Source organism: Scyliorhinus canicula, chromosome 1, assembly GCF_902713615.1.
Source record: "Scyliorhinus canicula chromosome 1, sScyCan1.1, whole genome shotgun sequence".
Lineage (NCBI taxonomy): Eukaryota > Metazoa > Chordata > Chondrichthyes > Carcharhiniformes > Scyliorhinidae > Scyliorhinus > Scyliorhinus canicula.
In genome coordinates this window covers 268,860,634-268,875,719 of record NC_052146.1, presented here as the reverse complement: position 1 = coordinate 268,875,719, position 15,086 = coordinate 268,860,634, and the positions used below count along the sequence as shown (strand labels likewise).

The following is a 15,086-nucleotide window of genomic DNA, read 5'->3' as shown; positions in this document are numbered from 1 at the left end:
AACACCAAGTGCTACAATTTCAACGACAGACCAACAAAGCAACCTAAAGCAGTTGACACGACCACACCTCCCAACTTGAGAATAAAATAGTAGATCCTCCAGACTGTATGCATTTATAAGGTCAGACACTGGAGGGGGATCAGGGCTAGCATATAAATATTACTGCAAATACATTTGGATAAAGATTTGGGGGTGTGTAGTATTTGGATGTTCAGTACTTAAGGGTTATTATGTGGGACATTATTATGTAAATAGTCACATAATTTTTAATTTATTTATTCTTTCATGGGATGTGGGCGTTAAGAGCCATGCGCATTGCTGTGGTCTGGAGTCAAATGTAGCCGAGACCGGGTAAGAATGGCAGATTTACATACCTAGGGGACATGAGCAAACAAGGTGAGTTTTTACGACAGTCAATGATAGTTTTATGGTCACCGTTACTAGCTTTCAATTCCAGATTTATTAATCATAGCTGCTGTGGTGGCATTTGAACCCATGTTCGCAGAGAATTAGCCTAGGCCCCTGGATTACTAGTCTAGCGACCTAACCACTATGCCACCATCTCCCCAGGAGTAGTCGACTGTTGTAGTAAGTCTGGTAGAAGTCTGCATGAAGATAGCACCTAGTCAGGACTCTATTGTATGTAAAATACAGGTGGAGTGGGTTACACAGTGACACAATAAAAAAGTTTAATAGAAACATAAAGGAGATCATAAAGAAAAACAAGAAACATTAAATACTGAAACAATTGTTTTAATACAATAATATTTTATGCATCTAAACACTTCTCTTATGTACTTTGCTAATACATTTTCTCCTTACACAATTAAGATGAGACAGATTATTGAAACTGGAATTGGTCAACAGGTTTACACTCTTACCTGAGCTAGTAGTGCAGCCATTTCTAATGCAAGTTCTTTGTTTACAGGAAAGTGTCCATTTACTATTTCAACATTTGTTTGGTACATCAGCAGTAGTTTTTCTCTATCTGTCTCCCCACGAACTTGTGAAGAGAAATACAACCTGTGAATGTGAAAACAGTATAAAGCTTTACTTTGCCATTCAGAATCAAAATTTGTGCCAATGTTGGTGGAGGCCGTTGCCCAAAACATTAACCCATCTTTCTTTCCCTTTCAGTTGGTGTCTTCTACTGTTCAGACAGCTTTTGAGGTAGATTCGTTATAACCGTAAAATTACATTCAAAAATACAAATTTCCCAGGACAACTTATTTCATAATTATATACAAAATAATTAGAATATCTATTTCGGAGATAAAAGCAAATTACTGCGGATGCTGGAATCTGAAACAAAAACAGAAAATACTGGACAATCTTGGCACGTCTGACAGCATCTGTGGAGAGAAAAGGGAGTTGACATTTCAAGTCTAGATGATTCTTTGTCAAAACGATTGTCAAATCTATTTAGGAGACGTGACAGTAGTACAGGAAGTAGGAATAATGGGAAACTACTTGAATTGAAAGCAAGTGACTTGTGGACCCATATAAGGAGCACTACTTTAAAATTTGGGTCGCTCTTTCAGGACAGAGGTGAGGAGAATCTTTTTCTCGCAGGGTTGAGACACTTTAGAATTCTCTGCCTTGAGAAGGCAATGGAGACGGAGTTCATTGAATATTTTTAAGGAATACTGGGCTGCCAACATATCGATGGTCAGGAAGTGGGTAGTGGGGTCGGTCTGGGAGCGGATGGAGGCAGCATCCTGCAAAGATACGAGTCTGGAGGCTTTACTGACAGCACCCCTGCTGTTCTCGCCAGCTCGGTACTCTACACGTCCGGTGGTGGTGGCAGCCCTAAGGGTGTGGGGGCAATTGTGACAGCATACGAGACTGAAGGGGGCATCAGTATGGTCACTGATCTGTGACAATCACCGGTTTGGGTATGGCAGCGGGCAGGGATTGAGAGGTTTGGGGATCAATTCATCCAGGAGGACTTTCCGACCTTGGAGACATTAGAGGAGGAATTTGATTAGCTGGGTGGGAACGGGTTTCGGTATCTTCAAGTGCAGGACTTTGTATGGAGGCAGGTTCCAAGCTTTCCTCCCCTCCCCGGGGGGGACTACAGTATAAAGTGCTGTCAAAAACGGGGGTTGGAGTTGGGAAGGTTTCGGAGATATACAGGGAATTGTTAGAGTGGGAAGGGGCTCCTATCAGAGAGGTGAAGAGGAAGTGGGAAGAGGAGCTAGGAGGGGAGCTGGAAACTGAACTGTGGGGAAAAGCCTTAAAAAAAAGGGTAAATGCATCCTCGTCCTGTGCTAGACTTAGCTTGATTCAGTTCAAGGTAGTCCACAGGGCCCACATGATGGTAGCCCGGATGAGTAGGTTCTCGACGAGCTGGAGGACAGATGTGGATGGTGTGGGGGTAGCCTGGCCAACCACGTTCATATGTTTTGGGCATGTCCGAAACTGAGGGAATTCTGGCAGGAATTTGCGGATGTTATGTCAGAAGTCCTGGAAGGTAGGGTAACTTAGGTCCAGAATTGGCGATAATTGGGGTGTCGGAGGATCCGGGGGGGAAGGCCGATATCCTGGCCTTCAACTCCCTGGTGGCCCGGAGACGGATCATGCTAAGATGGAGGGACTCGGAGCCCCCGAAGTCAGGAGTGTGGGTCAGCGATATGGTAGGGTTTCTCAGTCTGAACAAAATCAAGTTCACTCTGAGAGGATCAATACAGGAATTCACCCAGAGTTGGCAGCTGTTCATTGATTTCTTTAACAAAAATTGAACGTCAGCAGTAAGGGGGGGGGGGGGGGGGGTGGGGGGAAGGGAAAAGGGGGGATGGGGGGGGGAGGGAGGAAAACAGGAGGCAAGGTAATGTTAAATAAGGACAGGGAGCTTAGTATACGGGTAATTGGGATTAGGGCGAGAGAAGTCGGGGACGAGGTTTATTGTTTGTTGTTCTTTTAGGGGGTATTTTGTGCGTCGACCCGGGCAGTTGTTTTAGAAATGTCGACATGTTAAATTGTGAAAATTACAAATGCTTCAATAAAATATTTTCTAAAAAAAAATAATATTTTTAAGGAAGAGATAGATAGATTCTCATCAGGCAAGAAGCTGTTGGGACTTTATGGTTTCTGCAGATGGGGCCATCTCGTTCAAACCAAAATGTTGCCTCATCTAGTTCCATGTCCTTCGTGTGGCTACCACCACTCGGCAGGACGTGTGTTTCGTCAGGGGCGGGGTGCGAGTGCTGCCATGGCGAGAATCTGGAGCGTCGTTCCCTTGCAGGAAGACTCCTCCATCCTCACCCGTTTACTTATTTTGACAAGAAGTGGTTAACTCATTCATCGAGTAGATTTAAGTACAGGATGGAATCTTACCAGAATTTGGCAAAGTGTCAGGCTCAGAAAATTGGCATGCTTCTCTCCAGTTGCTCAAACCAGTTTTCTCTCCAAATTATGAGCCTCTTCGACCAATAAAAATGAGTAGGCACGGTTCACATCAGTCTAGCAGGGCAGGGCCTCAGAACTGGCAACCGGCTCCAAAGAGGTTGGGGCAACTTTTTTTTTTAAAAAAAGGGTCCCTCAATCAGCATTGCAGCCTAATAGCCCCCAGACCCCCCATCATGGGGTCATCAGGGCATCCCCCCGACAATCCTTGGAGTTCTGATCCCCCCCACACTGACAATCCTCGGCACTGAACTTCCCAACCAATATTGCGGACATATACCCAGCAATCGCCCTGTAATAATAATAATAATAATAATAATAATAATAATCGCTTAGTCTTATTGTCACAAGTAGGTTTCAATGAAGTTACTGTGAAAAGCCCCTAGTCGCCACATTCCAGCAGCTGATTACCGAACATCAATGTCCCCACCCACCAATCGGCTCCACTAGGGCCCTTTCCTGGCACAACCCCAGCACAGGTTGACACTGCTGGGTTGGCACTGTGACAATCTGAGGCCAGTCCCTCTATGTTCCTGAGGCTATACTGACCTCTGCCCCCAGAGGGACCCTCTTGACTGCCTCTCATCTGGCCAAAGATATTATAAACCATGCCACTTTGGCGAGGTTTGAAAATTTAGTGGGGTGAGATCATGAGGCCGGGAGAACATGTACAATATTTAAATGAATGCAAAACTATTAAAATGAGGTCCCAACATTTGTGGGGGTGAATCGCGAGATGTTGTCGGGGAGGGGCAGAGAAAAATTGGGAAACATGGATGAGAAAACAAGGTTCAGTTGGGTCGCTTGAGGGTTACAAGGTAGCAAGGAATGAGCTAAAAAAAAAAAAGGCTTAGGAGAGCTAAGAGGGGGTACGAGAAGTCCTTGGTGGGTCGGATCAAGGAAAACCCCCAAGGCTTTTTATTCTTATGTGAGAAATCAAAGAATGAGCAGGGTGAGGGGTAGGGCCGGTTAAGGACAGTAGTGGCAACTTGTGCATGGAGTCAGAAGAAATAGGAGAGGTGTTGAATGAATACTTTTCTTCAGCGTTCACCAAGGAGAGGGGCCACGTTTTTGAGGATGAGAGTGTGATACAGGCGGGTAGGCTGGAGGAGGTAGATGTTCTGAGGAAGGATGTATTAGCACTTTTGAAAAACCTGAGGGTCGACAAGTCCCCTGGGCCAGATGGGATATATCCAAGGATTCTTTGGGAGGCAAGGGATGAGAGTGCAGAACCTTTGGCTTTGATCTTTGGGCCCTCACTGTCCATGGCGATAGTGCCAGAGGACTGGAGAGTGGCGAATGTTGTTCCTCTGTTCAAGAAAGAGAATAAGAATGACCCTGGTAATTATAGGTCAGTTAGTCTTACTTCGGTGGTCGGTAAGTTAATGGGAAAGGTCCTGAAGGATAGGATTTATGACCATTTGGAAAAATGCAGCCTAATCTGGGATAGTCAAGACAGATTCGTGAAGGGTAAGTCTTGCCTCACAAATTTGATTGAATTCTTTGAGGAGGTAACTAAGTGTGTAGGTGAAGGTAGAGCAGTTGATGTTGTATACATGGATTTTTGTAAGGCGTTTGATAAGGTTCCCCATGGTCGGCTCATGAAGATAGTAAGGAGGTGTGGGATAGAGGGAAATTTGGCCAATTGGATAAGTAACTGGCTATCACATAGAAGACAGAGGGTGGTGGCAGATTGAAATTTTTCAGATTGGAAACCAGTTACCAGCGGTGTACCACAGGGATCAGTGCTGGGTCCTCTGCTATTTGTGATTTTTATCAATGACTTGGAGGAGGGGGCTGAAGGGTGGGTCAGTAAATTTGCTGATGGCGCCAAGATTGGTGGAGTAGTGGATGAGGTGGAGGGCTGTTGTAGGCTGCAAAGAGACATTGATAGGATGCAGAGCTGGGCCGAAAAACGGCAGATGGAGTTTAACCCTGATAAGTGCGAGGTGATTCATTTTGGTAGAAAAAATTTGAATGCGGATTACAGGGTCAACGGCAGGGTTCTGAGGAATGTGGAGGAACAGAGAGATCTTGGGGTTCATGTCCACAGATCTCTGAAGGTTGCCACTCAAGTGGATAGAGCCGTGAAGAAGGCTTATAGTATGTTAACGTTTATTAACAGGGGGCTTGAGTTTAAGAGCCGCGGTTATGCTGCAACTATACATGACCCTGGTGAGACCACATTTAGAGTATTGTGTGCAGTTCTGGTCACCTCATTATAGGAAGCATGTGGAAGCATTGGAAAGGGTGCAAAGGGGATTTACCAGGATGCTGCCTGGTTTGCAGGATAGGTCTTATGGAGGAAAGGTTGAGGGAGCTAGGGCTTTTCTCTTTGGAGCTGAGGAGGATGAGAGGAGACTTAATAGAGGTTTATAAGATGATGAGGGGGATAGATAGAGTGGACATTCAGAGACTATTTCCTCGGTGGATGTAGCTGTTACAAGGGGGGCATAACTATAAGATTCAGGGTGGGAGATATGGCAGGGATGTCTGAGGTAGGTTCTTTACTCGGACAGTGGTTAGGGTGTGGAATGGACTGCCTGCTGTGATAATGGAGTCGGACACTGTAGGAACTTTCAAGCGGTTATTGGATAGGCAGATGGAGCACATCAGAGTGACAGTGAGTGGGATAGCTTGATTTTGGTTTCAGACAATGCTCGGCACAACATCGAGAGCCGAAGGGCCTGTTGTGTGCTGTACTATGATCTCTCTGGCGAGAATCGAGTTTCTGATTCTCATTATATTTTCCATCGTACCACCGATCCCACGCAAGGCGAGTGTGGGCTCAAGATTGCTCCCATAATATTTACCTAAATGGTAATGTAAACGTTAATATCATTCAGACCAATTCATCTTAAAGGATCCCGCATTCCCCTTGATGTGGATGGTAAACTTCTGAGAATTCTTGGATAAGGAGTTAAAATAAAGGATTTAAGGATTCATCTGAAATCTTTAGATTAATATTCCTTACAAAATTCCTGGGTTAAATAAATTGCTGGAAAAACCCAGCAGACCTGGCAGCAACTGTGGAGAGAGAAATAGTGTTAACGTTTGGAGTCCATATGACTCTTCTTTAGATTTCAGGCATCTCCAGCAGTTTGCTTCTGTTTTAAAGTTCTAAGGTTTCGCCTTCAGCTGGCTAATCTGAAGATGTTCAATTCAATATCCTACAAAAACAGTTTATATTCTGAAGTCCCAACAGATTTAATATTCGACATATTACAAAAGAAAATTTGAATTAATATAGAGCCTTTCGCAAACTCAGGATGTCGAAAGCTTCACAGTTAATGAAGTCCTTTTGAAGTCGTCACTATGGGTGGGGTTTTTCGGACCTGCTTTAAATTCCCACCCAAAATCAATTAACTTTTGACTGCTCTCCAAATTATCTGGTCCGACCCATGCTAATTCTCGCCATAGGCGGAACCGGAAAATCCTGGCCTATGTTGTACTGCAGGAGATGGGATAGCCCGTTTGTGCACCTCAAAGTTTCACAAACAGCTGCTTTTAGTCTTGTCGGTTGAAGGATGAAAGTACTGACCAGGATGCCAGTAAGAATAGCCAGCCCGACTTCAAACAAATAACATGGAACCTTTTATAACCACCCGAGAGGGAGTATCATCGAAGAGATGCTATTGGGTCGCCTCAGGTCATGATATGAATCCAGTTTCTTTCTTTTCTTTATTTGCACGAGGGTGGCACAATGGCACAGTGGTTAGCACTGCTGCCTCACAGCGCCAGGGATTCGGGTTCAATTCTAGCCTTGGGTCACCGTCTGTGTGGAGTTTGGACATTCTCCCGGTGTCTGGGTGGGTTTCCTCTGGGTGCTCCAGTTTCCTCCCACAGTCCAAAGATGTGCAGGTTAAGTGGATTGGCCATGTTAAATTGCCCCTTAGTGTCCCAAAGTTAGTTGACGTTATTGGGTTATGCAAATAGGGCAAAGCTTTGGGCCTAGGTAGGGTGCTCTTTCAGACGGTCGGTGCAGATTTAGTTGGCCGAATGGCCTCTGTCTGCACTATATTGCTTCTATGATTTGAGGGGCACGATTCTCCCAAACAATTAATTTGTGCTGGGTTTTTCCATGGAGTTCCTCACCACTATTCAATGACACTTAGTCACTTTTCTGGGGAGCTTCTCACCGGTTTAGCCCACACGTAGAATTTGTTTTTTTAAGCTCTGGGGAGCTGAACTTGAGATCAGGTCGCCATTTTGAAAGGGTGCTCCGATCTCTAAGTGAGCTTGTGGGTCCCCCACACCCCTCACCCACGGGCAATGTCACCCCCTCCACACATGGGCACTACCCCACACCCCCAAAGTGAGGTCACCCTATTATAGGGTCCCTGCGGGCTCCCGAAGCCCCCTTACAGCACTCCTTCTTTTCCAGGACCCCCACCAGTCACCCCTCCAACCCCCACCCTCATTTCATGGGCATGGTCTACCTCATCCCCTTACCCTTTTGCAGTGCCACCCTGGCACTTGGGTACCCTTGCACTGTCACTCTGGCACCAAGACAAAGCTCTTGCTTGCTTGGCACTGCTATCTGGGCACATTGGGAGTGCCAGGGTGGCAATGCCAAGGTGGCTGCATTCCAGGGGTAAGACCAAGGGGCCACCCAGCATTGACCCTGACCACCCAGGGGTCTCCAATGGCCTGGGAATCCCCCAGAGTGCTGTTCCGCCTGGTCCACGTTTATGTGGACCAGTGCTGAACGGCGCCCAGCTGCGGCCTCGCTGGGAAGCTGGTGGATACCGCATTTTCGGTGGATACCAGGTAAGTTTGCTGAAGTCGGTTTCGTCACGGCCTTTGTGGGCATGTTTCAGATTCTAGTGCCTCGCGAAACTTGGGTGAATCCCGCAAGGCCCAAAGACTGTCGGGGAGCCCATGAGAGGGCTCTCCAGAATTTCACCAGTCGCACCGCGCTCAAGGGAGAGCACATTGCGGCCAGAGAATCGCGCCTTAGGTGTTTAAATGAGGCTCTCAAATACTGCATAAAAGAACATTCATGGGTGTCAACAACCAGATGTGGGATTTCAGACAATGCCTGAGCTAGGCGGTTGTCGACATGTTTATGAACTTAGTTGACAATTTTTATATATTTCAACCCCAATCAGAAGTATTTCTGTTGGTTGGAAATTATTTTGTGATGACAATATTAAAAAATAATGATACAAGCCAATTACCAAACGTTTCCTAATTTGGCACTTGGATAAAATTAAATGACCAGTGAAGAATAATAAAAAGGAGAATTAATTCTATTACAGAATGCTTGCAAGGAAGCTGGTGAAGCCAAGAAAAAGTAAATATTCTCACACTAATTGTATCTGCTTTGATCATTACCTGTTCTTATAAGTTAACCGGACAGTCCTAGTTCCCTCGAATTTTCCAGAATGCTGTTCTTTGGAGGCCTGCTCCCATTTGCATATTATGTCGCAAACCTTAACGAAGAAATTATGATTACTGAAATTATTTTCTATCAAGTTACTAACAATGTAACACAAAGTAACATTAGGCTAAGAGTGAAATCCATTCGGGCAGGATTCTCCATCCTGGGACGCCTGGATCGGATCGGATCGGATCGCATCCCCCCCCCCCCTCCCCTCGCATCCCCCCCCCCCCCTCCCCTCCCCCCCCCCCCCCCCCCCCAATCCCTCCCCCCCCCCCCAATCCCTCCCCATCCTCAATGGGAATGACCCATTTGCATTCATTTAGCAGGCCCGCGCCCTATGCTTTGGCCTTCCGTGATTCTCTGGTCTACGGGGCCGGGAATCACGTGCATACAGATCATTTTATCTTTACCAGCGTGGCTCTGGCATGGTGGACTTCGCGGTGGGACAAGGAGGCAATGGTGGCTTACCGTGAGGTTCATAACAACAGGGCCAGGCTGGTGGTGACCATTCAAGCCCAGCCTCCTTCTCCATCCCAAATAATGCACTGCCTGCCCACATCTCCTCTACCAGACTGCCCCCGACACACCCCCCCCCCCCAGAGACCGGCAGGAACTCCTACAATAGGGAGACCCTCAGGGACTCCTACAACAGGTGCAAAGGGGGACCCCGCCACAAGAATCCCCAAGGGGTTCTTGCAATAGAGGGACCTCCCCCAACTTGCGATCCGTGCAATAGCCAAAATGTCAGGCAGGGCTTGTTCACTGATCTCATTGGTGCCACTGAGAGTGCTTTTCTGATGATAGTGTTCATAGAGAGAGAGAGAGAGAGAGAGAGAGAGAGAGAGAGAGAGAGCTTAGCAGCAGAAACATGGCTGGAATAGGCATAGCTGAAGGTGCTGCCTCTCTGGATGAAATTCATCCAGACTCTCCTAAGTCTGAACCACTTTGCCTTGTGCGTATGATGAAAAACACACAAGACCAGGCTGCTCATGCATTAGAATCTCGTACAGACAGTATTTTAGACACTAGGGAAAAGCACATTTTTAGAAGGCTCATGAACATACAGACAGATCTGCAATTTAAAAAAGGTATCAATGATATTACCTCTTTACACATCAAGGTTGTGAAATGTGCAGCACACAACAAGAATCCAAAAACATTTTGCAGCAAATGGAGTACAATGCCAATGTTTGAATAAGTTACCAGGTCAGCAGTGGAATTATGTTAGGAGAGCATTCAATACGTTTGACTGAGTAACTGAAGGAGCTTGATAGGTCAAATAACTTTGGTTGTCAGTAACTTTTTCTTATGTTCCTAATAATTTACAACACCCATCAACTGCCTCTTTGTGAAACGTTGTTAGAATTTAATTCATACTTCTACTGTTCTCGCTACCATCCTTTCTATTTTTGTCTGTGCTGGCTTTTTAGCCCTATAAAAAGAGAGTCTTCTCCGGCCTGCCTAGGCTAGTTATGGTGAATGGTTGCACTGAAATTTCCTGAGTGTCATATTTACCATGCATGGGTTCCTGATTTCACCATTAGTTGAAGGGCTTAATTAATTAGTATAATTTATTAGGGCCACACATTTACCTTTATGTTTCCCCGAGGACAGTGCTCTTGATCACTTCCCGAGGGATCATCTGTGAAAAGAAAGAATCCAGACTGCGCTGGTTTCCTCATGCCAGTATCTTGATTCAGAGTGTGTAGAAATTCTTCCACTGTGGTGGATGCATCAAATCCGACTACCTATACATTCAGATAAAGTAGTGTTACCGTTGAAGTAGTTTCAAATAGGCTCAACTTTATATTATTTCAATTCATTTGAATAGTTTGCTCAACACAATTTTTGTTTTTGGAAGAAATGCATAATTGAAAATATAATGAACGTACTGCATTCTTCAAAAATCTATAAAATAAAAATGAAGAACGTTTTGAACATAGATCATTTTTTCAAGTTTTTCTAACCATTAAGTAGTTATCTTTGTATAAAGTGAAGTTCCATTGTTACAGTTCTTTTTGTTATAATTATCTAATCCTTTGCCCTGGGTTTGCTTGGAACTCCATTGGAGCGACAAGGTGGACTTTGATAAGAGCTTGCTGATTCCCATACATTTATAATGATTAGCTTTGACTGAGGTTTCATAAGTTCTGCCGTGTAGAAAAATGTAATATTCCAAATGTATATAAAAAGGTTACAAAACATAAACAATTCAGGGAACAAAGTCTCCAACATACAACTATATAGTTTGTACGAATTTTCCCCGTTTTCACCCCTCCTCCCTTTCTGCGACGAACAGCTTCCCAAACACGGCTACGAACATCCCCACCTTGCCTCACAGCTCTCCGCTGAACCCCTTAATTAGTACTTAATCTTTTCCAACCGAAGAAAGTCACACAAGTCCCACAACCAAGCCACCACTCCAGCAGAATTCTTCGCCGGGCAATCAGAAAGTCGAAGGTCACAACATCAGCCCTCCTCCCCTCCATCGACTTTGGCTTCTCCGATATCCCAAATATCGCCACCATTGGGTCTGGCTCAACTTGCTCCCCCACTATCCTTGTTTGCGCCCCGAACACTCCTGTCCAAAATCTCCCCAACTTTTCAAAGCCCCAGAACATATGAACATGATTTGCTGGTCCCCGCCCACACTTTTCATACTCATCCGTCAGTCCCTGGAAGAACCCAGTCATTTTTGCCCGAGTCATGTGTATCCTGTGTACCACCTTGAACTGTACAGGCACATCGTTGCGCACAAGGTCGCATTTACCCCTTGCAGCTTCTCACTCCGTACTCTCCAGTTTATCTTCCCTCCCAGCTCCCCCTCCCACTTCTCCTTAATCTTCATCACCTGCTCACCTCCCTGCTCTCCCAACCACCCATATGTCTCCGATCCTGCACTCCCCTTCTACATCAGGAAGCAGCAGTTGTTCCAACAGGGTGTATCTCAGCAACCTGAGGAACTCTTTCCAAACCTTCCGCGCAAAGTCCCTTACCTGCAGGTAGCTAAACTCGCTTCCTCTCGGGAGCTCTACCCTCTCCTTAACCAGCCACATTTCTCTCCACTTTCTATACATGCCATCTATCCCCCCCGGCTCGAAACCATGGTTTTCGCACAACAGCGTTAACATTGACATCCCCTCCATCCTAAAGTGCCTCCTCAGCTGGTTCCAGGCCTTCACCGTGGACTGCACTACAGGGCTTTGAGTGTTTCCTTGGCACCATTGGCAATGCCGCCATCACCATAGCCCTCAAGCTGCACCCTCCCCCACCTAAACACAAACCTTCCCAGGACCTCAAACAGGTACTGCCACTCCACCCAGTCGAATGTCTTCTCCGCGTCCATGGGCACCACTACCTCCGGCACCTGGGTTCACAACGGGGTCATGATCACGTTTAACTGTGCCTTATAGTACTAGAAATCTGCCTGCCCTTTACAAAGCCTGCTTGGTCCTCCGCAAGCACCCTCGGGACACAGCCTTCCACCCTTCCCGCCACCAACTTAGCCAGTACTTTCACATCCATATTTAACAGCGATAAGGACATGTATGACCCATATTCCAATGGGTCCTTCTCCTTTTTTGGTAATGTGATCGATGCCTGCATCATCGTCTCCGGCAGCTTCCCCTTTTCCAATGCCTACATTAAAGTCCTCCAAGAGATGTGGTGCCAGGTCCATCACAAACTCCTCACAGAATTCCCCCAGGTAACAATCAGGCCCTGGGGCCTTCCCCACCTTCATACTCCTTATAATATCCAATACCTCCTTCAGCCACAAGGACTCCTCTAGCGCCTGCCTCTTCTCTTTCTGCAACTGTGGAAACGGCAGTTCATCTAAGAACTGTCCCATGTCTCCCCCTTCACCCACCCCCCGCCCCCGGATCCACCCTGTACAGCTCCTTATAGTAATCCCTTAACACCTCGTTTATCTTTCCCAGCTCCAACATCACATCCCCTGCCCTAGTCCATATCTTCAATATTTCCCTGGACGCGGCCTGCCTCCGTAGCTGATGCACTAACATTTGACTTGCCTTCTCCCCGTATTTGTACTGCACCCCCGTTTGCCCTATGCAGCTGACTTACCGCCCTCCCTGTTGTCACCTATCAAATTGCCCGTAATTTTTTCCTCCTCGCCAATCGCTCTGTGGTGGGTGGCCTCGAGTACTCCCTAACAACTTCCACTATCTCGTTCATTAGCCGTTCATATTCCTCGCTACTTTCCCTATCCGCATGTGCCTTGAATGAGATAATCTCCCCGCTGACCACCGCTTTTAGCGCTTCCTAAAATGTTGGCACCAATACCTCCCCTTTTTGGTTCAATTCTACACAATCTTTAATCACAGCCTGTACTTTGTCACAAAACCCTCTATCTGCCAACATCTGGAATCGAGCCTCTTCCCGGCCTCTGCTCCCATCCTGATACCGGTAGCGGCACGGTAGCACAGTGGTAGCACTGTTACTTCGCAGCTCCAGGGTTCCAGGTTCGATTCCAGGCTTGGATCACAGTCTGTGCGGAGTCTGCACGTTCTCCCTGTGTCTGCGTGGATTTCCTTTGGGTGCTCCGGATTTCTCCCACAATTCCCGAAAGACATGCTGTTAGGTAAATTGAACATTCTGAATTCTCCCTCTGTGTACCTGAACAGGCGACAGAATGTGACGACTAGGGGTTTCACAGCAACTTCATTGCAATGTTAATGTAAGCCTACTTGTGACAATAAAGATTATTATCCAAGCTTAATCGCCAGCCAGTCGGGCGCTTGGTCGAAGATTACTATCCCCGGGTATTCTGCCCCCTCCACCACAACCAAAACTTCCCGGCTCACCACAAAAAAGGTGATCTTGAATACATCCAACACACTTGTGATAAAAAGCAATAGTCCCTTCTCCTTGGGTTCTTGAAGCGCCACGGGTCCACCATAATCATCTTTTCCATAAGCCCACCCAGCATCTTTACCATTCGTATTCTACCCATTGACCTGGGGTTCAACCTAACGATCTAAGGGCACAATTAAAATCTCCACTCATAATGATCTGATGCATGGCCAAGTCCCCTCATAAACCTACATCATCCCAATTTGGTGCATACTCATTCATCATTACCACCAGTGTCCCTTCTAATACCCCACTCATCATCACACATCTCCCACCCTGGTCCCTCACTTCCTTCACGCTCAAAAACCCTGTTTTCTTACTCATCAAAATTGCCACACCCTGTGAATTGAATCAAATCCCGAGTGGAAAACCTGACCCACCCATCCCTTCCTCCGCCTAACCTGGTCCTTCACGCACGGATGCGTCGCCTGCAGAAAGACCACCTCCGCTTTTAAACTCCTTAGGTGCGCAAATACCCAAGATCTCTTCACAGGTCGATGGAACCCCCGCATGTTCCACGTTCTCAGCCATGTCGGGGGCTTACGCCTCCATTCCTCTATACCATCCGCCATCCTCACCTTTCAATTCTACCCCCATTAATTTCACCCTGTACCTGTCCCATCCCTTTTTCTGCCCCTGATCATCTTTCTTCTCCAACCTTGCCTCGACACATCCCCCTCCCTCCTCTTCCAGGACCTCCCGCACCCCCCCCCATGGCCATCTCTCTCTGCCTTCTTCCCCACCTCACCTGTTCACCAGCATTACCCGCCAAAGTGGCAACTCCTACCCAAAGGCGCCTCCTGTTAACCCGCCTCCCCACCCTCACCTCTCTGCTCTGTGATGAAGACTTCCTGCTGACACCCCCCCCCCCATCCCACCCAAACAAAGACTCATCTCGAACCACAGGTCACCTCCCCCAAAGACAAACAAAAAGAAAAAACACAGCCCCAGACAGCAGGAGGTGGTTGGGGACAGCCGTCCCCGTACAAACTTTTCACCCCTGCTATCCTTTGTCGACATCTGTAAAAAGAAGAAAAAAACCCACCACATCGGAGGAAAAGAAACTCCTCCCCCACCCGTCTTCTCAATTACTTCAAAGTGCCAGCACCTCCGTCCCCTAAAATTGTTGAGTTCAGTTCTCCCCCAGTTTATGCTCCTTGATGAAGTCATTGGCCGCTTCTGGGATCTCTGTGGTGGTATGATTAGCATAGCTGCCTGCCATTGGTGCAGAACACCGGCTTACCATTGGCCCTGGTCGGTCATGTGCCTCTCGACCGGTTGGTTGAGACCAGTCATGTGACGGCTCCCCGATTGGTCGAGAGGCTGAGTTAACCCCGCCTCCAGGGCGGGGTATAAATACCCAGTACACCCGCCGGTCGTCCTACTACTGTAATCGACCGCAGGGCTTAACATCTAGTATATT

At 46.9% G+C, this 15,086-nt stretch overlaps 1 protein-coding gene across 4 annotated transcripts in view; it reads right to left on the bottom strand.

Moving 5' to 3' along the window:
• Positions 1 to 15,086, bottom strand: part of plekhh2 (pleckstrin homology domain containing, family H (with MyTH4 domain) member 2) — a 390,052-nt gene that overhangs the window by 17,588 nt on the left and 357,378 nt on the right. For all 4 annotated transcript variants that reach the window (XM_038812971.1, XM_038812963.1, XM_038812954.1 and 1 more), the window contains 3 exons: positions 10,384 to 10,539; positions 8,743 to 8,840; positions 882 to 1,023 (listed from right to left, as the gene is read on the bottom strand). In XM_038812971.1, the coding sequence (XP_038668899.1) occupies positions 882 to 1,023; positions 8,743 to 8,840; positions 10,384 to 10,539 (396 nt within the window). The remainder of the gene's footprint in view (positions 1 to 881; positions 1,024 to 8,742; positions 8,841 to 10,383; positions 10,540 to 15,086) is intronic.